The 27377-nt window shown below is 54.4% G+C and overlaps 2 protein-coding genes across 9 annotated transcripts in view; both read left to right on the top strand.

Annotated features, from left to right (window-relative positions):
• The window catches only part of FBXO42 (F-box protein 42), a 113526-nt gene extending 97663 nt beyond the window's left edge, over positions 1 to 15863 (top strand). Inside the window, exons 5-11 of one of the 5 annotated variants that reach the window (XR_009865898.1) lie at positions 4038 to 4191; positions 5773 to 5883; positions 7304 to 7400; positions 7875 to 7931; positions 10426 to 10542; positions 11060 to 12603; positions 14011 to 15858. Coding sequence is in view for 4 of the 5 variants with exons in the window: in XM_062190505.1 (XP_062046489.1) it covers positions 4038 to 4191; positions 5773 to 5883; positions 7304 to 7400; positions 7875 to 7931; positions 10426 to 10542; positions 11060 to 12175 (1652 nt within the window). In the remaining variant the exon portion in view is untranslated. Of the gene's footprint in view, positions 1 to 4037; positions 4192 to 5772; positions 5884 to 7303; positions 7401 to 7874; positions 7932 to 10425; positions 10543 to 11059 lie in introns of all 5 variants that reach the window. The other 4 variants (XM_062190505.1, XM_062190504.1, XM_062190502.1 and 1 more) reach the window with 4 other exon arrangements.
• A 4899-nt stretch (positions 15864 to 20762) lies between these two features.
• CPLANE2 (ciliogenesis and planar polarity effector complex subunit 2) lies at positions 20763 to 26861 on the top strand. Of its 4 annotated transcripts, none has more exons than XM_062190497.1 (6): positions 20763 to 20830; positions 21092 to 21213; positions 23619 to 23771; positions 24236 to 24360; positions 24631 to 24767; positions 24954 to 26861. In XM_062190497.1, the coding sequence occupies exons 2-6, from the start codon at positions 21102 to 21104 to the stop codon at positions 25231 to 25233; spliced, it is 807 nt and encodes a 268-aa protein (XP_062046481.1). In that variant the 5' UTR covers positions 20763 to 20830; positions 21092 to 21101; the 3' UTR covers positions 25234 to 26861. The 4 variants fall into 4 exon arrangements, with proteins under 4 accessions (XP_062046481.1, XP_062046485.1, XP_062046482.1 ...); XM_062190501.1 differs by lacking the exon at positions 20763 to 20830 and adding an exon at positions 22272 to 22336 and having other exon boundaries at positions 21137 to 21213; XM_062190498.1 differs by lacking the exon at positions 20763 to 20830 and adding an exon at positions 22272 to 22357 and having other exon boundaries at positions 21137 to 21213.
• The last annotated feature ends 516 nt before the right edge of the window (positions 26862 to 27377 follow it).

Below are 27377 nucleotides of genomic sequence, written 5' to 3'. Positions count from 1 at the left end.
GGGTTCTAGTCCCGGTTGGGGCGCCAGATTCTGTCCCGGTTGCCCCTCTTCCAGGCCAGCTCTCTGCTATGGCCTGGGAGTGCAGTGGAGGATGGCCCAAGTGCTTGGGCCCTGCACCCCATGGGAGACCAGGAGAAGCACCTGGCTCCTGCCTTCGGGTCAGCGCCATGCACTGGCCGCAGCGCGCCGGCTGCGGTGGCCATTGGAGGGTGAACCAACGGCAAAGGAAGACCTTTCTCTCTGTCTCTCTCTCTCTCACTGTCCACTCTGCCTGTCAAAAATAAAAAAATTAAAAAAAAAAGAAGAAGAAGAAAATAAGTGTCATCTGTGTTCTTAGCACTCAGCAAGATCACCTATTATTGACCTTCTGGACTTTGTTTTATGTGTCAGAACACATATAAGGGGACTTCAAAAAAGAGTTGCAAAAAATAAAATTAAAAGTTTTTTTTTTTTTCTTTTGACAGGCAGAGTTAGTGAGAGAGAGAGAGAGAAAGGTCTTCCTTTCCGTTGGTTTATCCCCCAAATGGCCGGTACAGCTGGCGCGCTGTGCTGATCTGAAGCCAAGAGCCAGGAGCTTCTTCTGGGTCTCCCATGGGGGTGCAGGGGCCCAAGGATTTGGGCCATCTTCTACTGCTTTCCCAGGCCATAGCAGAGAGCTGGATCTGAAGTAGAGCAGCCGGGACTTGAACTGGCACCCATATGGGATGCCAGCACTGCAGGCGTCGGCTTTACCTGCTACGCCACAGCACTGGCCCCGATGGTGTTTTAAAAGTGTTTATTTTCATCTACTTAAAAAGCTGGGTGACACACAGAAACAGATCTTACATCTACTGATTCATTCCCCAAATGCCCAAAACTCCATCCTCGTCTCCCACATGGGTGGCAGGGACCCAAGTCATCATCCAGTGCCTCTTAGGATGCATTAGTAAGAAGTTGGATCAGAAATGGAGAAACCGAGATCCAAACCAGCATTCTGATATGGGATGCAGGCATTCCACACAGCAGCTTAACTTGCTGCACCACCACACCTGCCCCAACAGTAGCATTTTAACCATTAGCTCGGTCTGTAGCCGGCTTAGGCACGATTCCTGTGGGATATGAGGTAGAGAAGTAACTCAGAGTTTCTTTAGCCCACGTGTCATGTCAGTTGAAACCAATGTGTTCGTGGAGAAGACTCATTGTTGTCTGGGTTTGTGTGTGTCGTATTGGGAGAATATCTGGAACAGCTGAGGCCATGTTCTCAGTCATCTTTCGTGAGGACTGGTGCCTGTTCCAGTCACATTAAGTTGCCCAGGGAGAACGTGAGGTGCTCAGTGCTGTCTCCACCTGAAGCTCCGTAAGTGATGCCATGGAGGCAGTCTGAGCAGGGCTCTCTGAACGGGCTCCCGTGGCCTCTCCTGAAGGGGAAGCCCATCTGTCCACCTAAATGGGAACTCCTCAGTGCCGATAACAGTGTCAGGCTGGTAACAGTGTTGGGGCTCCTTCTACTCAGGACTTCCCTTGAGAAATGGGGCCTGCCACTTTATTAAAAATAGTGATCATAGGCCGGCGCCGCGGCTCACTAGGCTAATCCTCCGCCTTGCGGCGCCGGCACACCGGGTTCTAATCCCGTTCGGGGTGCCGGTTCTGTCCCAGCTGCCCCTCTTCCAGGCCAGCTCTCTGCTGTGGCCAGGGAGTGCAGTGGAGGATGGCTCAAGTGCTTGGGCCCTGCACCCCATGGGAGACCAGGATAAACACCTGGCTCCTGCCTTTGGATCAGCACGGTGCGCCAGCCACAGTGCACCGGCCGCGGCGGCCATTGGAGGGTGAACCAACAGCAAAAGGAAGACCTTTCTCTCTGTCTCTCTCTCTCTCTCACTGTCCACTCTGCCTGTCAAAAAAAAAAAAAAAGTGATCATAATAAAAGTGACATCTGGAGATTGAGATAAATTACTTCTGTCTTGAATTAACTAAAAATGACAGGTGGAATGAGGGATTGGGTGACATTTTTTGTCCCTAAAGTTTTCCAGCATAAACAATTTCCATTTTTTCAAAATTTGCTCAGCATAGCTCAGGGGTCCAGCTTGGGAAGCCTTGCAGCCACTGTTGTGTGAGGCTGACAGTCTCACTGGTGTTCCATCACATCAAGCAAGCCTGCAAGTCTGCCCCATTTTTGTTAGTCTGAGACTGTCTGGCTATGTGAGTCTGGAGGCCTAGAGGTCTCTATGTTAATGTTTACTCATAGGACAAATAAGCACTGTGTTCCTGCCTTGTTTTTTTTTTTAACCTGTGATTGTCAGCGGCAGTTGACTTTCCGTTGCATCCAGGTGTCTAGCCTCTATGCATGCTCCTTATAGTCTTTCCTTCGTGACCTCTGTTAAGCTTGGTAAAGGGGGGGCAGCCGCTGTGGCGTAGAAGCTTAAGCCTCCGTCTACAGTGCTGTTGTCCCAGATGGGCACCACTTTGAGTTCCGGCTGCTCTGCTTCTAATCTATCTCCCTGCTAATGTGCTTGGGGAAAAACAAAGGAAGATGGCCCAAGTACTTGGGCTCCTGTACTCACATGGGAGACCCAGAAGAAGCTCCTGGCTTCAACCTGGCCCAGTCCTGGCCCCGGCCATCGTGGCCATTTGGGAAGTGAACCAGTAGACCAGTGGATGGAAGATAGATCTGTGTGTGTGTGTGTGTCTACCTTTCAAATAAATAAGTAAATAGACAAATAAAAAGCTTGGTAAAGGTTAGGAGCTCCAACATATATTGAGCATTTACAGTGTGCCAGGCACTGTGCTAGATGCTTTGAATGTGTTATAGATGCTCTTTAGCTTACAGTGAGGGGGTTTATCTGATGAACATATTGTAAGTTGAAAATGCATTTGCACAACAGTTAAGTCGCCTTTTGGGCTGCCCATACCCTGTATCAGAGCGCCTGATTCAAATCCTGGCTGCTCCACTTCTGATCCAGCTTCCTGCTGATGAGCGCCCTAAGGGACAGCAAGATGATGGCTTCAGTGTTAGTGTTTCTGCCACCCACATGGGTGACTCTGATGGAGTTCTAAGTGCCTGGCTTCAGCCTGGCTGTTGATGGTATTTGAGAAGTGAACCAGCAAATGAAAGATCTTTGTCTCTGCCTCTCTTTGTCTCTCTGCCTGTCACATAAAAGTTGAAAAAAATTTTAAAAGTTTAAAAGAAAATGGCATTTATTGCACAGAACCTGCCAAACAGCATCTGAGGACATTGTAGAGTCCTGGTTATTGACTGTTGGGATCTGGTGGCAGACTAGAAGCTAACGCTCATTGCAACTGCCCAGCATCTCAAGACAATGCTGCACCTCATGTTGCTAGCCCAGGAAAATACCAGCCATTTTAACAGTTTCTACTGTTTGCTCTGGCACCATTGTAAAGTCCAACCAGCCTGAGCCTAGGTACCTTATACGCATAACAGCCTTATGAGACAGGTACTGCTTTTCCTAATTTCGGGTGAGCAAATTAAACCTGAAGTACGCTGAATAACTTTCTTCTAACTCAGGTTTCTCTGTGTTAATTGTAATAGATATTTAAATCAGTGATTTTTCTCTCAGATCTATAAACCCAGTTGTTTTTTGTTTTTTTTTCCAAAAAAGATTTCTTTATATATCTGAAAGAATGACAGAGAAGGAAAGAGAGAAAAATCTTACATGCTGGTTCACTCCCCAGATGTCTGCAGCAGCCAGAGCTGAGCCAGGTAGAAGCCAGAAGCCAGGAACAACGTCCAGTTCTCCCAAATGGATGGCAGGAACCCAAGCACTTGGCCGTTATCCATTGCCTTCCCAGGCGCGTTAGCAGGAATGCTGGATTGGAAGCAGCACTCAGATGTTGAATGTTGATGTCTCAAGCCGTGGCTTAACCCACTGTACCAGAACACCAGCCCGATGAACCCTTTTTTGCATCACCCTTTTCCCCGTGCTTTGTGTTATTGGTTCCCATTTTGTCGTTCTTCTTGAAAAAGAGGATCTGTAGATAACCTACCTTTGGGTTGTTGTGAGATCCTAAATCTTATCCATGGTGTTCTTGACTTCTTTTAGGGTCCTATCCTTCCCCGAAAGCTGGAGCGACTCTGGTCGTGTACAAGGACTTGCTAGTGCTGTTTGGTGGCTGGACACGGCCAAGCCCTTACCCACTGCACCAACCAGAGAGGTTCTTTGATGAAATACATACTTACTCTCCCTCTAAAAACTGGTAAGTGACAAAAATAAGCTCCTTTAAGCCTGGAAGAAATCTGTTGATTATCTTTTTTGATAAAGAACCCCTTTAAGAATTTGATAAAATTTTCCCAGGAAGGAAAAAAACATACTTACACCCAGATTTTGCCTGCAGTTTCAGAGTGCTTAGAACCTCAAGGACCAGTTCTCTTAGAACCCTAAGTTAAGAATGCTTATTCCAGGGGCTGGCACTGTGGCGTAGTGGGTAAAGCCTCCGCCTGCAGTGCTGGCATCCCATATGGGCGCCAGTTCGAATCTTGGCTGCTCTACTTCTGATCCAGCTCTCTGCTATGGCCTGGGAAATCAGTAGAAGATGGCCAAAGTGCTTGGGTCCCTGCACCCACGTGGGAGACCTGAAAGAAGCTCCTGGCTCCCGGCTTTGGATAGGCGCAGCTCCAGCCATTGCGGCCAATTGGGGAGTGAACCAGAGGTTGGAAGAACTAACTCACTCTCTCTCTCTCCTTCTGTCTCTCTCTGTCTCCTCTCTCCTCTCTCTGTGTAACTCCAACTTTCAAATAAGTAAATAAATAAATCTTAAAAAAATACTTAAAAAAAAAGAAGAAGAAGAACCCTTATTCCAGGGCAGCATTGTGATATGGTGGGTAAGCTGCCTTCTTGTGCTATACCAGCATCCCACATAGGTGCCAGTTCCTGTCCTGGCTGCTCTACTTCCAATCCAGCTCTGTGCTAATGGCCTGAGAAAAGCAACATAAGATGGCCCAAGTGTTTGGGTCCCTGCCCCCCATGGATGAAGCTCCTTGCTTCAGCCTGGTGTAGCACTGACTGTTGTGGCCATGGAGGGAGTGAACTAGCAGATGGAAGATTTCTCATTTTCTCCCTCTACTCTGTAACTCTGACTTTCAAATAAATAAATAAATCCTTTTAAAAAACTATTCAAAAAAGTTAAAGCATAAGGGATTTATTCCTTTTCAGAATAAATAAATGCCAGTTAAAGAACAGGGAGTTTTTCAGCTCTGGCTGCTAGTTCCCTAGGACTGCTGTAGATCCAGATAATTCCCTATTCTCTGCCGTGTCCTCCAAACCAGTTCCCAGTAGCTTTTCAAACACGTATTTTTTTAAATGACACCAACATCCTGTCCCTTGCAATGGAATGCTTAGTACATGGCTCTTGGCAGATGCTACTGATCAGAACCATAAAAATTAAAAAAAAAAAAAAGCCTGTTGGTGCTCTTTCTACAAACCAGGCTGACACAGACAACAAAGATCTTATCCTTTGTGATTGTCTTCTTATCTCTTTCCTCTGCCTGCAAGGACTAAGAACTTGAAAGTGCATTGACTTTGAACAAGTTTGTAGGAAAGGCATGAATACCTTAGGCCATCCTGCATTTATTATCCTGTGTCTACTTAAGGTGATGGGTTGATATTTGAAATGGATACCTACTTACTGTTTTTCACTTAGCATGTAAATGTTCTTTAACACTTACACACAGATTTTGCCTGCAGTTCTAGAGTGCTTATAGGATCCTGCTAACAGATCCGTAAACATTTAGGATCAGGAGCATGCTGCTGACTTCCTGGCTTCCTCTTTTTACATTAGGTGGAATTGCATTGTGACCACCCACGGACCACCTCCCATGGCTGGCCACTCCTCCTGTGTGATTGATGATAAAATGATTGTCTTTGGTGGCTCTTTAGGGTCCCGGCAAATGTAAGTATATTTCGCTTGCTGCATATTAACTTGGAGATCAGAAAGTTAACTTAGGGTCAGTATTTCTGAGCCTAGTTCTGATGAATCCAACTAGTTACCTCACCCAAGCATTTGCTCTTCTAGTCACAGGCTATTCAGTTGAAAAACTTGATGTAGAAAATTAAGATTGTGTGGAATCTTTTTGTTTGATGATAGTAGGACCAGATTTTGATGGCGCCTCCACCTGGTCGTGGTAACCGGCCTCCAGAAAGCCACCTTCAAGAGGCAGAGTGGTTTTCCTTGCTCTGCTTTATCACCCAGCTTGTGCCCCTTGGAGTTTTGGAGAAGGAGAGAGGCAGTTAGACAGGACAGGTTTGGAATTATGGAGTCGCCAAATGGAATGGCTTGGGGAGCAAATAGAAGCAAGAAAAGTGTCAGCTGTTACGCACTTCTCTTAGGCTCTTTTCTCCACCCACTGTTTGCTCTACCTCTGGCCTTAACTGGCCAGTGCAGGCCAGAGACAAGAGCCAGCACAGTGCATGTGTGTTGTCATTTATGTGACTGAGCAGTGGCAGCAGTGGGCACTTCTCCTATGCTCTGAAATGGAAATTGATGTACTGTTGGCAGTAAAACCAGTCCAGACCCAATCTCGTCCTCTCTTAGAGTACTCCATCTTCCCATTTTAAGTCAGTTGTGGAGAGAGGCCGTAGGAGCTTCCATCCATGTGAGAGGGCCTCGGGTTTCAGGAATTGGCTCTGTTATTCCTGGATGCTTATGTGTGATGACCTTCCAGAAGTGACTGTAAAATAGAGATTGCCATCCAGGAGCCTGTCCCTGGTGAACTGGACCTTGAGGGCTGGAGACGCCAGTTTGTCCTTGATAAACCTTGGCTTTCGTTAGTCATCATGGAATCACAGGATCAATGAAGCCTGTAACTCCTGGACGATATTAGAGTGGCCTTTTGGATCTTTCTTGTGGTTTTGCTTTTGAAAGATTTGACCAGTAGCTGTTTCCTGCTATCACCGGTTAACTTGTACTTTGGGTAGTAGTGTGTGGCTACTGACAGAACTCAAATGAGATCTGTGGGTGCTTGGAAAGAGCTAAGGTTTCAAGGTCTTGAAATGAGTTCAAGGAAAACAAAGGAAGAAGAATATAGCTTAAATGTGAACTCTGAGCATGGCACTTTGCTGAGTATTTTTATAAATGTCACACATCACTCCAGCCCTTTAGAGTAGCAGTATTTCCATTCTATAGATAAGGAAGACAGAGTCAGCATTAAGGGACTTGGCTACCACAAGGCTGCCTGGTTCTGCAGCCCCAGTTCTCTGAGGCCAACCCTGAAACCTCTGCCCGGGGCTGTGAAAGTGCAGATGAAACTCTTCAACCCTCAGCGGGTTCCTGGGAGCTCCCAACTTCCTGTCCTTCTGTCCTTATCTCACAGGAGCAGCGATGTCTGGGTCCTTGACCTCGAACAGTGGGCGTGGTCCAAGCCGAACATCTCGGGCCCCAGTCCTCATCCTCGAGGTGGCCAATCTCAGGTGCTCAGGAATTAAATAACTATTCCAGACACTGTAGCATCTTTCAGTTAGAGCGGGAGAGGGAGGAGGGAGTCAGGTAAGATGCCAGTATGCGCCAAGCCAACAAGAACTTATTCTTTTGTGCTATTATTTATTTTTCACCTTCTGACGGGTCATTATTTATAGTGGCTTTCCATTATGCCTCTCCCCAAAGCAGTTACTTTGCTGTTTCATTTTTCAAGAGAACTCTGCATTTTCTGTGGGTGACACTCTCACGTTAATGTATGATCAGCAAAGCACGTATGCATTCAGGTGAATGACTGTCATTTGTTCAGTCAGAACTGACATTTGGGGAAAATGGAGAGCCTGCGTTCCCAGGACACTCTAGGTTGGGAGCTGGGGGTGGCTGTTTGCACATAACACCGAGGCATGTGAAGTCAGATACCTGACTTTGTGTGTCCTTGTAGGTTTATTTTACATTTCTTCCCTCCCCAGATTGTCATAGATGATGCGACTATCTTAATCCTTGGAGGGTGTGGTGGTCCCAATGCTGTGAGTATCGCTCATGTGACATTCCCAAGCAGGTGCTAAGTGTCCACAACTTGCTTCCCTTGGGGCACCCACCTGGGAGACCTGGAAGAAGCTCCTGGCTCCCGGCTCTGGATCAGCGCAGCTCCGGCCTATGTGGCCATCTGTGGAGTGAACTGGCAGAATAAATACCTTTCTCTCTGTCTCTCCCTAACTGTCTCTCAAATAAATAATTAAAAAAAAAAAAAAAAACCTTAAAAAAAAGCAATCCTTGCTTTCCTATCTTATTCTGTAAAAGAATAAAGACTATTTTCATGACATTTTTTCTTTTATTTATTTATTTGAAAGGCAGAGTTGCAGAGGCAGAGAGAGAGAGAGAGAGAGAGAGAGAGAGAGAGATGTCTTCCATTTGCTGGTTCACTCCCCAAATGGCCACAACGGCCAGAACTGGGCTAATCTGAAGCCAGGAGCTTCTTCTGGGTCTCCCATGTGGGTGCAGGGGCCCAAGCACTTGGGCCATCCTCTACTGCTTTCCCAGGCCATAGCAGAGAGCTGGATCTGAAGTGGAGCAGCTGGGACTCGAACTGGCACCCATATAAGATGGCACTGCAGGCAGAGGCTTTACCCGCTACACCACAGCGCTGGCCCCATATGTATTACTTTAAAGATTTAGAGGAGAGAGACGAAGAGATCTTCCATCTGCTGGTTCACTTCCCAAGTGGCCAAAGGACTGAGTCAGGCTGAAGCCAGGAGACAGGAATCCATTCGTGTCTCCCACGTGGGCGACAGGACTCAAGTGCTTGAAACATCATCTGCTGCTTCCCAAGCCCACTCATAGGTAGCTGGATCAGAAGCAAAGCAGTGGAGCTCAGTCCAGCACTCAAACATGGCTGCTTGTGTACCAAGAAGTGGCTCAACCCACTGCTCCATAGTGCCGCCCCTCCCCACCTTTTTTTTTTTTTTCATTTTTAAGCTTTATTATGAAGAACAAAGAACGAGTGTTCCCATCTACTGGCCCACTCCTCAAAAGCCCATAACAGCCAGGGCTGGGGCCAGTGGAGCTGGGAATGCAATCCCGGTCTCCTATGTGGGTGGCAGAAACCCAGTCACTAGCGCCATCACCACGGCCTCCCAGGGTCTGCATGATCAGGAAGCTGCTGTCAGGAGCCAGATCTGGGTTTCAAGTCCAGGTACTGCAGTGTGGGATGCAGGTGCCCAACTGTGCCTTACCCGCTAGGCTAAACACCCGCCCACCGTGACCTTTCCATTCTGAGAAGGCCTCTCCACCGTGAGTGTGCAGCCATGCATTCTCTGGCCTTTCTTTGTCCGCCAGTTTTTGAAGTTGCAGGATGCTTTTAGAGACATTTGTCTCTTGAATATTTATATTCTTCCCATTCCTACTTCTTCTTCAGGCCACAAGACTTCCTGCTATCATGTTTTCAAAGGAGAGGTGCAGTAGGACAGAAAAACAAGTTGCTAATTGCCACATCTAATTTATTTAAGAATGGGGCTTGCGCTGTAGCGTAGTAAGCTAAACCTCTGCCTGCAGTGTCAGCGTCGCACACGGCTGCCAGTTCATATCCCGGCTGCTCCTCTTCTGATCCGGCTCTCTGCTATGGCCTGGGAAAGCAGTAGATGACCCAAGTCCTTGGGCCCCTCCACCTATGTGGGAGACCCGGAAGAAGCTTCTGGCTTTAGATTGGCCCAGCTCCAGCCATTGTGGCCATTTGGGGAGTGAACCAGCCAATGGAAGACCTTTCTCTCTGTCTCTCCCTATCTCTGTTACTCTACTTCTCAAATAAATAAAATCTTAAAAAAAAAAAAAAAAGAAAAAGAAAAAGAAAAGCAGAACGCAGGTCCATTGCTGGGTGTTTGGTTCAGCTTCCCACATCCCTCATCAGAGAGCCTGGGCTCAATTCCTGGTTCTGGTTCTTGATTCCTGACTCCAAACTTCAGTTTTCCCCCTAGTATGGACCCAGGGATGATAAGGTCAAATTGTCACATTCCTGTCACCCATGTGCAAGACCTGAATTTTGTTCCCAGCTCCTAGCTTTGGCCTCAGCCATTGCAAGCATTTGGGGAATGAACCAGTGAATGCAGTGTCTCTCCCTCCTTCCCTCTCTCCCTCCCTCTCTCTCCCTCTCCTTTCTCCCTCTTTCCTCACTCTCTCTCCCTCCTTATCTCTCTTTGTCTCTCAGCTTCTCAAATAAATAAGAAAGCAGATTCACAAGGTTGTGGATATGTCCTATCTCCTCCTCCCCCCAGTGTGGACACTCAGACACAAAACCACGGACAAGATTCTTGGGTTACAAGCACAGCTCCATGAGGCAGGCCAGTGGTGATACCTGAGTGACCAAGGGCATGAGTGAGGGAACAGCTGAGTGAACAGCTGGTAGATCGTGGAGTTTATTTCTGAGACGCCCACACACTTTCCAACCCGCGAGGCACTACTCGAGCTTGCAGTCTGTGTGTTGTAATGGGTCCCACACAAGTCCCGTGGTCGGTCCTTCTCTTACAGCTGTTCAAGGATGCTTGGTTGCTGCACATGCACTCGGGTCCCTGGGCCTGGCAGCCACTCAAGGTAGAAAATGAAGACCACGGGGCTCCGGAACTGTGGTGCCACCCAGCTTGCCGGGTAAGCAGGGGCCGACAGGCCAGCAGCAGGCGTCCTCAGCTGGAAAGCCAAATTAATGTGCCAGATTCCAAAGGAAATTTGTGCAGAAGTAGGAAATGCCTTGGTGTTACAGAAGAGGTAGATGTGAGCCATAGTTCCTCTGACATTTCTCACGTATGTGAGCCGCTAGTTGGAAAACCACGAGATGTGGACTCTCCTCTCGTCCTTTAAGTACCAGCTTGAAACGCCTCTTTGTCTTGAAACTTTGCCCAAAGTCTCTCAGACAAAAACTGGTCCCTTCCTCCTCCTCCCCGATCCACCAACGTCACTGTGATAACGGTGCGTGTCACGCGACAGCAGCAGGTGTCCCCACGTTGTCTCCCCTCCTACCCTAGAGAGCAGCCTGCTGCTCTCACCTGTGTAGCTCAGCTGCCTACAAACGCCTGGCACACACCCCATGCTCGTGCTGAAGTGTTTGGTCATCGGGTGAGTAATCAGAATGGTAGACACATCTGAGCACAGGTCCTTTGTCTTCCAGGTGGGGCAGTGTGTGGTGGTCTTCAGCCAGGCTCCTAGTGGGAGAGCCCCACTTAGCCCCAGTTTGAATTCTCGCCCCTCACCTATCAGTGCCACTCCTCCGGCCCTGGTCCCAGAGACTCGCGAGTACCGCTCCCAGTCTCCAGTAAGGAGTATGGACGAAGCACCTTGTGTTAATGGCCGCTGGGGAACCCTGAGGCCCAGGGCTCCAAGGCAGACTCCCTCAGGTTCCCGTGAAGGGAGCCTTTCCCCCGCCCGAGGAGACGGCTCTCCCGTGCTCAACGGTGGGAGTCTGTCTCCAGGAACAGCTGCTGTCGGTGGCTCTTCCCTGGACAGCCCTACTCAGGCCGTGTCTCCAAGCACTCCGTCTGCTGCTGAAGGCTATGACCTCAAGATGGGACTCTCTGTGGCCCCCCGACGAGGGTCACTACCAGATCAGAAAGATCTGAGATTAGGATCAATCGATCTGAATTGGGACCTGAAACCTGCCTCTGGTGGCAATCACATGGATAGTGTGGACAACAGGACAGCTGGGGGAGGTCTGAGACACCCTCCGGAACAGACCAATGGGGTGCACACCCCGCCACACGTGGCCAGCGCCCTCGCAGGGGCCGTCTCTCCAGGCACCCTGCGTCGGAGCCTGGAAGCCATCAAAGCAATGTCATCCAAAGGCTCCTCGGCCTCCGTGGCACCAAGCCCTCCTCTGGGGTCTTCTCCAGGCTCCCCTGGGGGCCAGAGCCTGAGCAGCGGTGAAGTGGTGCCCATTGCCCGCCCAGGGCCTGCGCAAGGAGACGGACATTCCCTACCTCCCATTGCCCGCCGTCTGGGCCACCACCCTCCCCAGTCCCTAAATGTCGGCAAACCGCTGTACCAGAGTATGAACTGCAAGCCCATGCAGATGTACGTGCTGGACATCAAAGACACCAAGGAGAAGGGCCGGGTGAAGTGGAAAGTGTTCCACAGCACCTCCGTGGTCGGACCTCCGGAAACCAGCCTGCACACGGTGGTCCAGGGCAGGGGGGAGCTCATCATCTTTGGAGGGCTCATGGACAAGAAGCAGAATGTGAAGTACTACCCAAAAACAAACGCCTTGTACTTCGTGCGAGCGAAGAGATAATGCGCTCTCACGCCCCACTCTCTGGCTTTCAGCGTGGAGTTTTCCGGCATGTAAGCGTTGGACTGAGAATTGGGAAAATGATGAAATTACTCCCATAAACCAAACTCCAGTTCCCACCCCAGCCCACTCTGGGCTGGGAGCAAATCTCCATTAAGAAAAAATTATATATAAATCTATACATATATATATATTATATAGCCAACTCTGTTTACAGAAAGGGAGAGCGCTCCATCCTGATTCAGATAAAATTATCGCTGTGTTTTAGCAGAGGCTGTGCTGCCTTTTTCTACCGTGCTGGTAACCAGACCAAGAAGTTAGGGACCAGACTCACTCACCACTACAGTGACTTCCCGAGAGAACCCGAAGAGCCCCTTGTAGATCTTCTGCGGCCTTCGCAGAAGACGACTGGGCAGGCGTGGGATGCAAAGGTGAGGGCTTCAGACTCCAGGCCTCGGGTGCTGGCAGGGGAAGAGTGACTCAGAAAACTGTTCTTGGCTTCTGGTCTCAAGCCCGAGTCTGTGAGGGCTCTGCAGAATGCCCTGTGCCAGGCCCCCTTCTGCTGTTGTGACTGGGGACAGTTGCCCAACAAGAGGCTTTGTTCCATGTTTGTGTGCCAGGATCATTGTGAACTAATAATGTCCGTGCAGCCAGCATCGACCCGCTGCTGCCCATTGGTCTGTTGAGTGCTTCCTACGTGGCTCAGAAAACATTTCCATGTCTGATTCTGATTGTGGGATTTTTCTGACTTTTTTTTTTTTTTTTTGGTTGCAAGTTGCCAAAAACTAGACTTGTTTTCGTTTTCCTTCCTTTAGAATTTGGTCTTCGGAAGCTGCCTGTTGTGTTTATAAGCTGATTTTTCCCTTGCATATGTAGATTTTGTAAAGCTCTAAAACTTTTCTCACTTTCTGTTTCTTTTACAAACTCAGGTGCCTAGAGAACTCAGATGTTTCTTAGAAATCTTCTTGGAACCTTTCCCGTGTGCCTGGGGGCCAGTAGGGAATTCCCAGGTTGCCCTGTCCGAGCAGTCCGTGCAGCATGGAAAGACAGCGCTTTGCCTTCTGGGCTGCTGTGACAGTGCAGAGCCCTGGGCACACCCACCCATGCCTGCTGGATGTGGAGATTGGTCCTGGGGGGATTCCTGACACTTCCTTCCAGAAATGCTTTTCCCCTATGGACGGGGGATGGGTTGCGGATCACGTGCTGCACGGGGCTGACCGCGGCAGCAGCTCCGCCTTTCCTGCTTGTCTCGTTCACGTGGCGCCCAAACAGAGCTTGGGTTTTTACTTTGTTTTCTGAGTCGAGGTGCAACCAAGGGCTCCCCCCACCCCACCCCATGTCTTTGGTCAATACAGAAGGTTATAAGTTCTTAAGACTCAAAATTGTGGCCTAGACATATGAGATATCCAACTAAGTTTATATCCAGTGGCACTGTTTAAACATGGATTATTGGTGATTTCTTACCAGTGGATAGAGGATTCTGTTTTGCCTTTAGGATTTAAATTTCCAAACATCACATTTCCCACCCCCACATTCCCCTTTGTCTTTCTAACGTTTCCCAGGCTTGCCTGCTTGCAGCTGGCCCAGGCTCCTGGCTTGGAGCCAACGCTTAGCAGCCTGTCCGGTCCCCAATCCGTGTGTTTCCGCCTGTTACATCATGCTGGATCCTTCCCCTCACCACTGGCTTTCACACATGGTCTGGTGGGAAAGCCCAGGAAAGGGCAGCTCACGAGGGTTCTGTGCTCCAGAAGCGGCTCCCCACGCCCTCATGCGTGAAGTGACCACGTGCCTGCCTCCTCTGGCATCCCCTGCTCACAGCTGTGCACTTGGTTTTCCAGACTCCCTGATCTGGGGCTGCTGCCAGTCTGTTTTTGGCCAACAAAACTGTTCAATCGTGTGGGTCCTGATCTACAAGGAAAAGCCCAGAAGATTAGCAATCCAGGCGTTGTTGCTGTTGCTGAACCTTGTGTTTGGCCTGGCGGACGTGCATGGACAGTGCCTCCAATCTGATTTCCTACCGAAACAAAGTATCAGAATGTCAACCTTGTAACCTTTCCCTTGGTCCCGTAGCCTTCCGAGCCAGCTGTTAACCTGTTGATCCCTTCTCCGTCCCCTGCGTGGGCAGGTAGTGGAGGTGCTCCTTATAGAAAGTACCGCGGTTCCTCTGAGCTCTGGCATCCCAGTGTTACCCACACTGCCCAGAACCAAACCGTCTGAGAAAGCCTGCCTTGTCTGCACCCGGTGGTGTTGGTCCTGGTGGCCCGCGGGCACTGTGGTTGTGCCCCCCTTTGGCAAAGCAACCGGACTTGGTTATGGTGATGGTCACCCCAGGCCTTCGCAAAGCTGCAGGTGCAGTGGACTCCAGTTCCACGAGGTGCTCCCGAGGTGCTCCCTCGTGTCCGAGCCAACCGCAACTCTGTTTCTGACATACCAGTTTTGTCTTAAAATTCGCTGAGAAGAATGAGACAAAATGTTGTTTTCAAACCCTCAGGAGCACCTACAGCAAATGTTTATCAGTATTTAAGTATTTAAGATACTTTTTGTTTCTACTTGAAGCTTTAACCCCTTCCATTCCTGCAAGTGTGCCTTTGAGAGCCCCTGTGTCCTACCGATGTCCCCGGCCACCTCCTCGTTGGCCCCGTGTGAGGATTCGCATCCCTTCCTGCCCTCCTGGACAGAGCTTCCTGCTCCCCGTCCACAGTCACGCTGCAGAGGCTTCCCTGTGCTTGTTCACATTCCCACCTGTCTTCCACGGCCCTGCCCACCCCACGCTCCAGTGTCTTCAGAATTGCTCGGCGTACTCTCCCCAGCGCCTCCGTTCTCGTGTTCCATGAACTGTCCTAGTAACTGTGCTGGACTCTTTACCCTCCAAGAAAGAACAGAGGGCGAGGAGGAAGAAGGAAAACCGGCTGCAGAAGCCTTGGCTCTGGAGAGCAGAAAGCCCCAGCCAGCAGCGTCAAGGACGCGTCCTCTCCCTTCCCCTGGCCTGCTCCGCTCTGTTCCTCCCCTGAAAGTGACCCTTCTGTCCTTGTCCTTGTGATCCTGGCATGGTGGCGTGTTCTGCTTTGCAGTATCTGTGGTCTCTTCCAGTGCACAGGTCAGTGGGGAGGGGCTGGACACACCCAGGGCCGAGGAGGAGGAGGTCCATGCGGCCCGTGGACCGTGCGTTCTGCAGGTGGCGGTTAGCGGCCCCTCCCACCACAGTCCTTGTCAGCGGGAGCAGACTTCAGCTGTTGGCTCTGCTGCCCTCCCACCAACCAGGGTTCATGCCGGTGCACAGCCATCGTGCCCTGGCCACGCCGGTGCTGCGAGTGAGGTTTCCCATCCAGCTCAGGGCCGCCAGGCGGCTTACCCTCAGCTAGTCATTTTAGGCACATAACAGTGTAGGAATGAAAATGGATTTCATTGATATTTAAATCTCTGTCGATTTCATTTTTTGTTAATGTTTTCCCCGATGACTTTTTAGCAGTTTAACAAATAAAACAAAATGGACAGAATTGTCTTAGCCCTTTTGTTAGGAACAACCAAAAGAAAAATGGCTGTGATAGAAACTGAGATTGGAAATTGAAGTTAGAAGTGTGGGAAGGGAGAAGTCGCCCGGCAGGGGGACAGTGCCATTTCAGGAGCAGCTTCTTCCATCCTGCTGGGAAGACTCGGCGTGTCGTCGTCTCGGTGCCCCTGCAGCGGAGACAGCCTGGAGCAGAGGCCAAGCCCTCCTAAGCCCAGGTGAGGACGCAGGGCCCAGGGGCTTTGCTGCTCAACCTTGCGGGCAGGTTTCCTCTCTGCCTGCGGGAACTGTGAGGATGGAGGGGGTGCGTGATAAGCACCAGCAGTGCCTGGCTCCCAGGCGGCAGGCAGGCCGAACAGCGTTCCCCGGCCAGAGGTCCTGCTTGTCTCGGTGCTGAAGGCCAGGGGCCTCTGGAAGGGGGCCGGTGCAGGAGGCACCGATGCTGCCTTGAGCCTGAGCCTGCTGCCCAGCCCAGGGCTTCACCTGACACACACCTGGAGAGCTGAGGAAGGTCCTGGGAAGAGGTGGGCTTTGAGCACCCTTGGGCCCAGGCTGGATGGGAGGCTGACCTGCTGCCTGTAGCTGGGACCTTACTTCTCTGTGCCCTTTCTCCTCCCTTAGCCAAGGTCTGCCTTCTGTTCCCAAAGGCCATTACTGTCCCCTTGTCCTACAGCACTGCCAGCGACAGGCTGCGTGAGGCGGGGACTTTGCCACTGCTGGAGTGGTCAGGCAGAGGCTGATCACTGATGTGGGAGGGAGATGACCGCTGGTCTGCACATGAGACGCAGTTCTGTGCATTCAGCCAGGGTCTGGAAGAGAGGTAACAGGACAGCGGAATGGGCACAAGCTTCGGCCCAGGGCAGACCCACGTGGCACAGTGGATAAGCGGGTGTTTGTGGGACTGAATGTCCCGAAGCACAGTGCCAGTTTTGAGTCCTGGCTACGCTGCCTCGGATCCAGCTTTCTTCTTATGTGCCTGGGAAGGAGCAGGTGATTGAAGTATGTGGGCTCCTGCAACCCACATGGGAGACCTGGATGGAGTTCTTGGTTCCTGACTTTGGCCTGGCCCAGCCTTCATCGTCATGGCCATTTGGGGTGTGAACCAGCAGACGGAAGATCTCTATGTCACTCTTAATTAAATAAGTAAATCTATTTCAAAACTAACAAAACCTGGTTCAGTCATCCCACTTTAATTTTATAAGTGAAATGGCAGTGTTGGAACCAGCCTCAAAGATGGGCGGTTCAGCTGGAGCCAGCCAAGAATTGTCCACCTGTTGAATGGGTGTGATTCCCCCACAGGCCACATGGGGGCACTCTGTGGAAGGCTTTGAGTCCGCAACGTTTCAGATCTTGAGAAGGGAATGGAAGGACTGGAGAGAGTGTGCCCGTTTCTTCTGCCCTCTGCAACCTGGGTGGTGCCCCCGCCCTGGCCTCTGACTCCCAAGCACGGTCCCCCCAGGCTGGCACAGTGGATAAGCAGCCCCCAGCTGTGGGAAAGTCAGTGTGTTCCCCACAAGCTGGGCTCTGGGCCCAGACCTTGTCAGCGTGCACAAAGCCAAGCTGATGTCTTAAGTAGATGCCTAAAAGCCCTAGCAAAGTGCTCCTCCCCCCAGGCAGCCCTGGAAGGAAGGGGGCGGGCAGTCGCAGTAGCGCATGGGCAGTGGGGTCTGCAAAGCCAGGGCAGCTGGGACTGGCCTGGGGATCGCTTCCAGTGCATCTGAGCCCGAGGCACTGCAACACAGGGCATTCCTGGAGGAACCCACCGCCTCATCCCAAAGCAGAGACGTGCCACGTTGGCCGAACAAGAATGGCAGGTCCTGGGGCCTGCCTTGTGACACAGCAGGTCAAGCCGGCATGCCAGAGGAGCCGGTTCAAGTCCTGGCCACTCCACTTCCAATCCAGCTCCCTGCCAGTGCGCCTGGGAAAGCACTGAAGGTGGCCAAGTGTTTGGACCTCTCCCACCCATGTGTGAAACCCAAATGGAGTTACAGGATCTGGCTTCTGTCTGGCCCCGCCCCTGCTGTGGTCATTTGCGGAATGAACCAGCAACTGATATTTACGATTTCTCTGTATCTTTCCCTAGTTATTTAAATATTTTAAAATGTTCCTGAGCTTCTCAGGAAAGATGGAGCTGCACCCGTGTACAGCCGGCACAGCCAGCCAGGGGCAGGAGGGTTGTTGGGGAAGCCGGAGAGCTAAGAAGTCCGCCCCCTTGCGTGGGTGTCTTAGTCTGTTTGTGCTGCTGTCACGGAGCACCACAGGGTAATTCAGGAGTGGCAGGTGCATTTCTTACCGTTCGAGAGGGCAGGGGCTCCAGGATCAAGGCACCAGCAGCTCTGAAGTCCACTGAGGGCCCTGTTTCCAAGGTGGCACCTCGGTGCTGCTGCGTCAGGGGCCCTGTGTATGTGTGGAGGGGACAGAAGAGGCAAACCTGTCCTCGCCAGCCTTTTTATAAGGTCACTAATCCAAATCACCTCGAAGACCCCACCTCAATACTGTCACACTGGAGGTTCAGTTTCTTTCTTTTTTTTTTTTTTAAGATTTATTTATTTATTTGAAAGAGTTACACAGAGAGAGGAGAGACAGAGAGAGAGAGAGAGAGGTCTTCCATCCGCTGGTTCATTCCCCAAATGGCTGCAACGGCCAGAGCTGCGCTGATCAGGAGCCAGGAGCTTCTTCCAGATCTCTCACACACGGGTGCAGGGGCCCAAGCACTTGGGTCATCTTCTACTGCTTTCCCAGGCCATAGCAGAGAGCTGGATTGGAAGTGGAGCAGCCAGGACTCAAACCAGCGCCCACATGGGATGCCGGCGCTGCAGGCGGTGGCTTTATCCGCTATGACACAGTGCCAGCCCTGATTCAGTTTCAACACACGGATTTATAGTTTTATTATTTATAGTTTTATTAAGACAAAAACTGACAGTGTGATATGAAGTTTACATTTAAGCAAACTTTTCACAGAAACCTAACACACGCCTACGGAGATTTTACAGTGTTGCTCCCAATAGGGAGCCTCACCTTGCTAAACTGGTAGAGGCAGATGAGGGCAGCTTTTCTTGGGGGTCCCTGGTGGGCACCACCCAGGCCTCGCCTTCCAGTCAGTGATGCAGGATGTTGATGGCTTCGTGGAATCAGGAAAGACGGACTTCCCATGTCCCAGACAGAGGGCTGTGGGAGGCGCAGCACGCCCAAGGCAGCCTGTGGCCGGGGCTGATGTCACTGTCGAGTGACCTGTGCCGGTGTGATGGCCAGAGGTCACCTGCTCAGATGTAGCCAGGGGAAGAAGCCCATCAGAACCCGCAGTCGGGGGAGAGACCAGTGCAGCCAGGGCCATGGCAGAGAGGAGAGTTCTCTGCGGAGCCAAGGCACTGAGAAACAACCTTAATGTCACTGTTGAAATTGTGGCACCGTGGGCCACACCGCTGCCTGGGACGCCCGTGTCCCACGCTGAAATTCCTGGTTTGAGTCCGGGTTTCTCTGCTTCAGGTCGAGCTGCCTGCGAATGCACACCCTGGGAGGCAGCAGGCGAGGGCTCGAGTGCTTGGGTCCCTGCCGCCCACGTCGGGGACCAGGATGGAGGTCCTGCCTCCTGACTTTGACCTGACCCAGCCCTGGATGTTGAGGCCATTTGGGGAGTGACCCAGTGGGTGGAAGGTCTGTGAATGACCCTGCCTCTGAATGGGATAAGAGCCCTGAGCCAGGCGTCTGGGCGAGGGATTGGAGCTGCAGAATTGGCGAGGAACGGCTTCTGCCTCGCTGTGGGGCAAGCAGGATGGGGGACAGCACCCTGTCTTCGCATCCTTGTCCCCTCCTCACCCCCGGTGGGCCTCCATGATTTGTGGGTTGCTGGCCCCCTGGCTGATTCCAGCCTCACTAGGAACAGCCCTCCTGGTGGCTGGGGTAAAGGTTTTGGTTTTCTTTTTTAAAAATATCTATTTTACTTATTTGGAAGGCAGAGTTACAGAGAGGGAGAGACACAGAGAGAGATCTGTCTGCTGGTTCACTCCCCACATGGCCACAATGGCTGGTGCTGGGCCTGAGCCAGGCAGAAGCCAGGAGCCAGGAGCTTCTTCTGGGTCTCCCACGTGGGTGCAGGAGCCCAAGTACCTGGGCCATCTTCCACTGCTTTCCCAGGCCATAGCAGGGAGCTGAATTGGAAGTGGAGCAGCCAGGACTTGAACCAGCACCCATATTTATACTGGCATCACAGGCAGTGGCTTCACCTACTATACCCTGGAGCAAAGTGGTTTTTTTTTTTTTTAATATTTATTTATTTGAAAGGCAGAGTTGCAGAGAGGCAGAGGCAGAGATGGAGAGAGGTCTTCCATCTGCTGGTTCACTCCCCAAATGGCCTCAACGGCCGGAGCTGCGCCGATGCCGCCGGGTCTCCCACGCAGGTGCAGGGACCCAAGCACCTGGGCCATCTTCCATTGCTTTCCCAGGCCACAGAAGAGAGCTGGATCGGGAGTGGAGCAGCCGGGACCCGAACCGGCGCCATATGGGATGCCGACACTCAGGCGGCGGCTTTCCCCACTGCGCCACAGCGCCGGTCCCGGCAGTTGCCATTGCCCCAGGCTGCTTTATAAATGCGGCGACCTCTACAGCCCTCGCTGCTGGCACAGCCCTCAGTGAACGGGAACCCTGGCAAGGCAGCCACACGCGCGACTGCAGGAACTCGATGACAACCTGTGATGGACAGCGTTCGCCGAGCGGCCCCTCCGCAGCCGCTGCACCCGACACCCACCGCCCGGCGTCCAGCAGCGGCGCGGGGCTGCAGGCTGGGAGCTGGGAGCTGGGAGGTCCGCCGCAGGCCGGCAGGCGCTGGTGCGCGCTCGCGGTCCCGGACACGGAGCGGCACGGAAGGCCCCTGGGAGGAGGCCCCGACCTGACGTCACCGCCCGCGGGCTCGGGCGCCCAACCGCCGCGCGGCGGCCGGCGTGAGCGGCCCCGCCCCGCCCCGGCGTCCCCATGGCAACGGCCTCTGCACATGCGTCCTGGGCCCCGGCGCCTGTCCGGGCGGCGCGCGCGCCGAAGCCGGACGCAGGCCTGGCGGAAGCGGACCTGGCGGGCCGGGGGGCGGGAGCGCAGCGCAAGGCTTTTAAAGAGACCGTCGCCGCCCGAGGCGTACTCGCCCGCGTGTGTGGCTGACGGTGAGAGAGGGGGGTGGCTCCGGGAGTCGGAGCCCGGGAGGGAGAGGAGCAGGGCTGTGTGACCCCCAAGAACGGCTCCCGCCCCCCCCTGCCCAGGGAAATAAAGGGCTGACTCCCCGGGGCGGGGTGGGGGGAGACACGAGGAGGGGGCGCTCGGGACTGCGCCCTCTGCGCTGGGAGGGGAGGAGGGGACAAGAGGGGCCCCGGGTCCCCTCTCCCCCCCGCCCGCTCTCAGCACCCTGCCGCCCCTGCCCCCGCCAGGGTGCCCAGCATGGCTCGCCCGCCCGCGCCCGGCTCGGCCATTGTCCCAGACTGGCACGAGAGCCCCGAGGGCAAGGAGTACCTGGCCTGCGTCCTGCGCAGGAGCCGCCGGCGGCTGTTCGGTGAGTGCCCGCGGCCGCGCGTCCCTCCGCGGGGAGCACCCGGGGGCGAGCGCCTGCGCCCCCGCGTCCTCAACCGTGGGCCCCCCGGGACCCGGATCCCTCAGAGCGGATTCCACCGGCGGGGCCGGGAGCGCGGAAACAGCCCAAACCCCGTCAGCAGCCCTGGCACCTAACTGACCGCAGGGGCACCTCGCACTCCCTGCGCGCATGGCGCCCCGTCCCCTGGTCTGTGTCTGTGGGAGAAGACGCAGCTCCCCAGGACGAGCCAGAGCGCCCCAGGGTCTGGGCCCGCACGTTTGAACCTGCCAGCCCTCAGCCCGCAGACCTGTGGCGCACACACCCCGGGCTCTGCGCGGCTGACCGGGGCTCCCTGAGGATACTTGGTAAGGAAGGCGTTGTGGAAGGCCGCGCTCTTCTAGGGAGGAATTCGAACACGTGTGTTAGTAGTGTCAGCGAGAACCATCTCATGCATCACTCTTCAAATAAATTAGGGGCTGACGCTGTGGCGCAGCGGGTTAAAGCCCTGGCCTGAAGCGCCGGCATCCTGTATGGGTGCTGGTTCTAGTCCCGGCTGCTCCTTTTCCAGGCCAGCTCTCTGCGGTGGCCCGGGAAGGCAGTGGAGGATGGCCCAAGTGCTTGGGCCCTGCACCACCCACATGGAAGACCAGGAGGAAGCACCTGGCTCCTGGCTTCGGATTGGCGCAGCGCGCCGGCCATAGCAGCCATTTGGGGGGTGAACCAATGGAAGGAGGACCTTTCTCTCTCTCTCACTGTCTAACTCTGTCAAAACAACAACAACAACAACAAAACTCGGTATTACTTGGAGTGGGCCAAGGCCCAGCCTGTAGCACTGGTGTGCGGGGGCAGAACCTGTCCCCCAGGGTCCTGTTCAAGGGCAGAGTCTTACCCGGGGGCCTCTGGGCAGCAGGAGATGCCAGTGCTGCAGTGCAGGGCCGCACTGAGTGGCAAAGGACCACGGGCCTCTGAGGTTTTGTGGCCAAGCTCCAGGGTCTCCAAGCCAGACCTTGAGTGGCTGATGGGATGTTTCATGATCCTAGGAGCCTCAGGTGGTGATCCTTGCGCCTTTGGATGCTGGGCTTAAGCCCTTTGCTACACGTGATAGGTAATGGACCGAAGTTTGTGGGTAAGGGTAACTCTTATTTATTTTTTTAGAAGTTAGTCAAATTCAAAGTATGACTTTCACCTATGGCCATTGAAACTTTACTTCCTGTGGAGGCTAAGAAGGCTGGGCTGGAGGGAGGGTCACCCAGACCCCACCACTGTCCAGCCCTGCGACCACGAATAACTCAGGTTTGTCCTCTGTAAAGTGGGGTGTCCACAGCGTTTGCCCCATAGAGCACCCGAGGAAGGGAAGGTGCACACGTGGGCGCCGCCCCAAGCGGGGCCCACCGAGGGTCACCCGTCCCTGCCCCGCCACGTCTGTGGCTGTGTGCGTGTAGGTGGAGCCGATCTGGGAGTCACACAGCCACTGTTTCCTGGGCCACGGTCAGGGTCAAGTTGCTGGGCTGGCAGAAAGTGGTGACTTTACAGTGTTTAACCAGCAGATGCCCTGAGGGTTTTTTTTAAAAGATTTTATTTATTCATTTGAGAGGTAGAGTTACAGTGAGAGGAAGAGACAGAGAGAAAGGTCTTCCATCCGCTGATTCACTCCCCAAATGACCTCAATGGCTGGCGATGAGCCAATCTGAAGCCAGGAGCTTCTTCCGGTCCCACACGGGTGCAGGGGCCCAAGTGCTTGGACCATCTTTCCCAGGCCATAGCAGAGAGCTGGATCAGAAGAGGAGCAGCCAGGACTTGAACCGGTGCCCATATGGGATGCTGGAGCTTCAGGCAGAGGATGAACCTCTTATGCCATAGCGCCTGAGGTCCTTACCAGCTGAGCATACCCATTCTGACCCTGACCCCGCCCAGAAAGGAGAACAGCGAAGAACTATCAGCAGATTCACCGTAGGAGCGGAGGCCGGTCTCTTCGTGTCTCAGGCTCCCGTAAAGCTGGCGTGAGAGCGTCTGGCCTAGAAGTTGTACCGGGTTAGGACACCTGCGTCCCAGACTGCAATGCCTGGGCTTCATTCCCAACTCAGCGCAGGGAGGCAGCAGGTATGGCTCAGGGAGGCTCAGGCCGTGGGGTCCCTGGTTCCTGCCACTGGCTGAGCCTTCAGTTCCTGACTCCGGCCCCGGCCCCGGCCCGGCCGCAGCAGATGCTTAGAGAAGAGTCGTTGAGGGGATCTCTCTCCTGGCCTGTCTCTCACTGGGATAAATGTTGACACCCACGAACGGTGGGTCAGCCCCGAAGAGGCCCGTGGAGGTGAGGTTGTCCGTCCTGGGGTCCCAGGCGGCAAGTGCACGGCTGGCCCTCTGACCCTCTGCTGCCCTCCGAACACCAGGGCTGCTTGAACGGCCAGTGCTGCCCCCGTCTGTGGCCATTGATACCGCCAGCTACAAGGTCTTCGTGTCTGGGAAGAGTGGCGTGGGCAAGACAGCGCTGGTGGCCAAGCTGGCCGGCCTGGAGGTGCCGACGGCGCACCACGAGACCATCGGTGAGTGAGTGCGGCCCCACCCTTTGCCCACCTTCCAGGCCCTCCTGGGGTGGAGGAAATGCGTGAGCCAGGCTTCCTGCTACTTCCTGGGCCCTGAGCGCCGCTCTCCCTCTCTGAGCCTTCCTTGGCTCCTCTGTCCCCAGTGGATAACGGTACCAAGCCCGTGGGGCTGCTGCTAGAGATGCGGTGGGCACTCAGGAGAGGCCCAGCTTCCTTGTGTCTTCCCGCTGGATGCTGCACGGCCCCTGGTGTCCCGGCACTGTGGGCCCTGTGCAGGCAGTGACACTGCTTCGGCATGGCCAGGGCTCCCAGGCAGGCCTCGCTGTCCTCCATCGGGCTAGGAATTCTCCCGGGTCAGGGGCTGTGCCTTCCCCCATCAGAGCAGGGCTGCCCCCGCGGGGATGTATCTCCTTCCTCCTTTCTGGTCCCCCCCGTGCTGAACAGCAGACCTCTGCCCTCCCCAGGCATCCAGACCACTGTGGTGTTTTGGCCAGCCAAGCTGCAGGCCAGCGACCGTGTCGTCATGTTCCGCTTTGAGTTCTGGGACTGTGGCGAGGCGGCGCTCAGAAAGTTCGATCACATGCTGCCGGTGAGCGGGGATGGCCGGGGCAAGGTGCTGAGTCAGGGGTCGGAGCTGGGCTGACCCTGTCGGCAGGCACGAGCAGGCTGAGGGCCTGCGCCCCGGAGCCAGCACCACGGACTGGGTCCCCGCCGGCGCTCTGCCCTGCAGCCAGCCGCTCCCTGCTCCCTGGCCTCGGCTTCCCACCTGTGAAGGGAGGATTGTTACTCTGGGCCCTGCCACGGGTGGAGGGCTCGGCTGTGTGGCGCGCGGCCTGTGAGCCGGCCTCTCCACCCCCAGGCCTGCAAGGAAAACACAGACGCCTTCCTCTTCCTCTTCTCCTTCACCGACCGTGCCTCCTTTGAAGACCTCCCGGGCCAGCTGGCCCGCGTCGCGGGCGAGACCCCTGCTGTTGTCAGGATGGTCATTGGCTCCAAGTATCCTCTGGGCGGCCCCTGGGACAGTCGGGCTGTCCTTGGCCGGACGCCGGGCAGAGCGGTCAGGGACCTTGGCTCTGCCCTGCAGAGCAGCAGGGGTAGGGGTGGGGTTCCGGGAGGAGGGCGAAGGCGGGCTGGGGGGGCTGGCGCAGAGACTCCCGGGTGGATTCCTTGACCCTCCTGCAGGTTTGACCAGTACATGCACACAGACGTGCCCGAGCGCGACCTCACGGCCTTCCGGCAGGCCTGGGAGCTGCCCCTGTTGCGGGTGAAGAGTGTGCCCGGGCGGCGACTGGCTGACGGGCGCACGCTGGACGGCTGGGCCGGGCTGGCTGACGTTGCCCACGTGCTCAACGGGCTCGCTGAGCAGCTGTGGCACCAGGATCAGGTGGCTGCTGGCCTGCTTCCCAACCCGCAGAGAGCGCCCCCGGCTGAGGAGGGTGGCATCACGAGTGGGCACCCGTGATCCCCACTCCTGGCCCTGACCCACGAGGGAGGACAGGGCCCAGCAGCTAAGGCCGGACAACAGGGTGACCTCATCCTCAGGACTGGCCTGGGAGGCCTGGTCGGGGAGGGCGGGGCCTGAGAAGGTCACCCCAGAGGGCCCCCCTGCAGGATTCAGGGTGACAGCGGGGTGGGGGCTACCCTGGAGCTCAGACACCTCCCCCAGTCACCCCCACCCTTCCCCATGGGCCAGCACCCACGGACCACGGGGAGGGTACAGCAGGGTCCTGGACCTCGAGTGACTTCGACCAAGAGCCTAGATTGGGGTGGGCTCAGCAGGGAAGTCGCCACCTGGGACAGCCGCATCCCGTAACGGAGTGCGCGGCTTCAAGTTTCAGCTCCACTTCCGACCCAGCTTCCTGCCGATGTGGCGATGGCCCAGGTACTTGGGTCCCTGCCACCCCCTAGGGAGACCCCTATTGAGTTCCAGTTTCCTGGCTCCAGTCTGGGCCAACCTCAGCTTCTGCCAGCGTTTGGGGAGTGAACCAGCAGATGAATATGTCTCTGTCTCTATTTCCCTATCTTTATTGCTCTGCCTTTCAAATAAATATGAATAGATAACATCAGGGGCCGGGTTGGGCCACCATCTAGGATGCCAGCATCCCATACGAGCGCTGGGTCAAGTCCAGGCTGCTCCACTTCCCACCCAGCTCCCTGCTAATGCACCTGAGAAAGCAGCAGAAGATGGCCCAGATCATTGGGCCTGCCACCCACGTGGACACCTGGGTGAAGCTCCAGGCTCCTGACTTTGGCCCAGCACAGCCCTAGCTGCTGTGGCCATTTGGGGAGTGAACCAATGGGTAGAACATCTCTGTCTCTCCCTCTCCCCCTTTCTCACTGTAACTCTGACTTTAAAATAAATTTTTAAAAAACCCACAAAACTTCACACCAATAAAGACTTTTGAGAAAGAGCCTGTTTTAGTTGAGGTTCGAGTAACACACCACCTGCTACAGCAGAGGAACCCCGAGATCTCGGGGCCCGACTATGGGGGCCCAGGAGGGGGGAGGGTGTGGGAATCCTGCTCCATGCGTGCCCTCAGAGCCCCAGGCCCAGAGATCTCAGTCTGCCCAGGCCATCAGCCGGCAGTCAGCAGATGGAATGAGGGCAGCTGGGAGGTCACCCACAGCGGGGGTCCTCGTTGGCCAGCACCCAGGAGCGCTCGGCAGGTCGAGCCCTTCACACTGCACTGCGGTCCTTGGTCATGAAGCTGTTGAGCCAGGCTTAGGACAGGGCCGAGGACCTTACCCAACAGGGGTCAGGTGTGGGTTGGTCTGGCCCGTGGGAGGCCAGGAAGGTCAATGGGCAGGCCCATCCTCAGCAGCCGGAGATGCTGATGCCCACGCTAACGGCCAGGGGGAGGGTGCGGTGCCTTGGAAGGGGGCCGTTATCCTCTCTGGCCCTGTAGATAGACCCCTGGCCTGGGTCTGACCCACAGAGGCCCTGCTGAGAAGGCTGCCCCCTTGGGCCGGCTCTGAGGATGCCGGTTCAAGTCCCAGCTGTTCCATTTCCAATCTCCCTGCTAACCAAATCCTTGGGCCCCTGTTCCTGGAAGAAGCTCCTGGCTTCAGGTTGGCCCCGGCCCAGTCATTGCTGCCATTTGGGAGTGAACCAGTGAGTGGACGATCTCTGTGTCTCTCCTTTTCTTTCTCTAAAACGCTACCTTTCAAATAATTCATAAATCTTTAAAAAAAGAAAAAAAAAAAAAAGGCAGCCCCGGCAGTTCCTCACCTGCGTGGTCGTGGCTTACGTGGGCCAACCGTGCTCTCAAATGTTCCTCCAGGTGGGCGCTGGGAGCTGTGGTTAAGCTGTCAGGTGGGACCCCTGCATCTCATGTCCAGTGCCAGGGTTCGAGTTCCAACCCCCTCTGAGTTCCTGCTTCCTGCCAACGCGCACCCTGGGAGGCAGCAGGTGGCGGCTCGTGTACTTGTGTTTACGGTAGCCAGGTGGATGTTAGCCTGAATGTGGAAGAGGGGCCAAAGACAATGAGAAGTTTTAAAGAAAATTGATTTTTGTGCAATGGAGCGAGGAAGCCCTAAGTGCAGACCAGCGACTCCACCTGCAGTGACTGCTCTTGTTCAGCCCCCCTGTTTATGGGTTCAGCTCTC

The sequence above is a fragment of the Lepus europaeus genome, chromosome 5 (assembly GCF_033115175.1).
Source record: "Lepus europaeus isolate LE1 chromosome 5, mLepTim1.pri, whole genome shotgun sequence".
NCBI lineage: Eukaryota > Metazoa > Chordata > Mammalia > Lagomorpha > Leporidae > Lepus > Lepus europaeus.
Note: the sequence above shows the minus strand (reverse complement) of the source record. Positions and strands in the feature narration are given on the sequence as shown.

What these genes read in the sequence shown, in the direction of transcription:
- CPLANE2 (XM_062190497.1), top strand. Translation starts at nt 21,102, where the DNA reads ATGGCTCGCCCGCCCGCGCCCGGCTCGGCCATTGTCCCAGACTGGCAC. An exon ending in AGTTCGATCACATGCTGCCG is followed by an intron (nt 24,361 to 24,630) that starts GTGAGCGGGGAT and finishes CTCCACCCCCAG; the next exon opens with GCCTGCAAGGAAAACACAGA. An exon ending in AGGATGGTCATTGGCTCCAA is followed by an intron (nt 24,768 to 24,953) that starts GTATCCTCTGGG and finishes ACCCTCCTGCAG; the next exon opens with GTTTGACCAGTACATGCACA.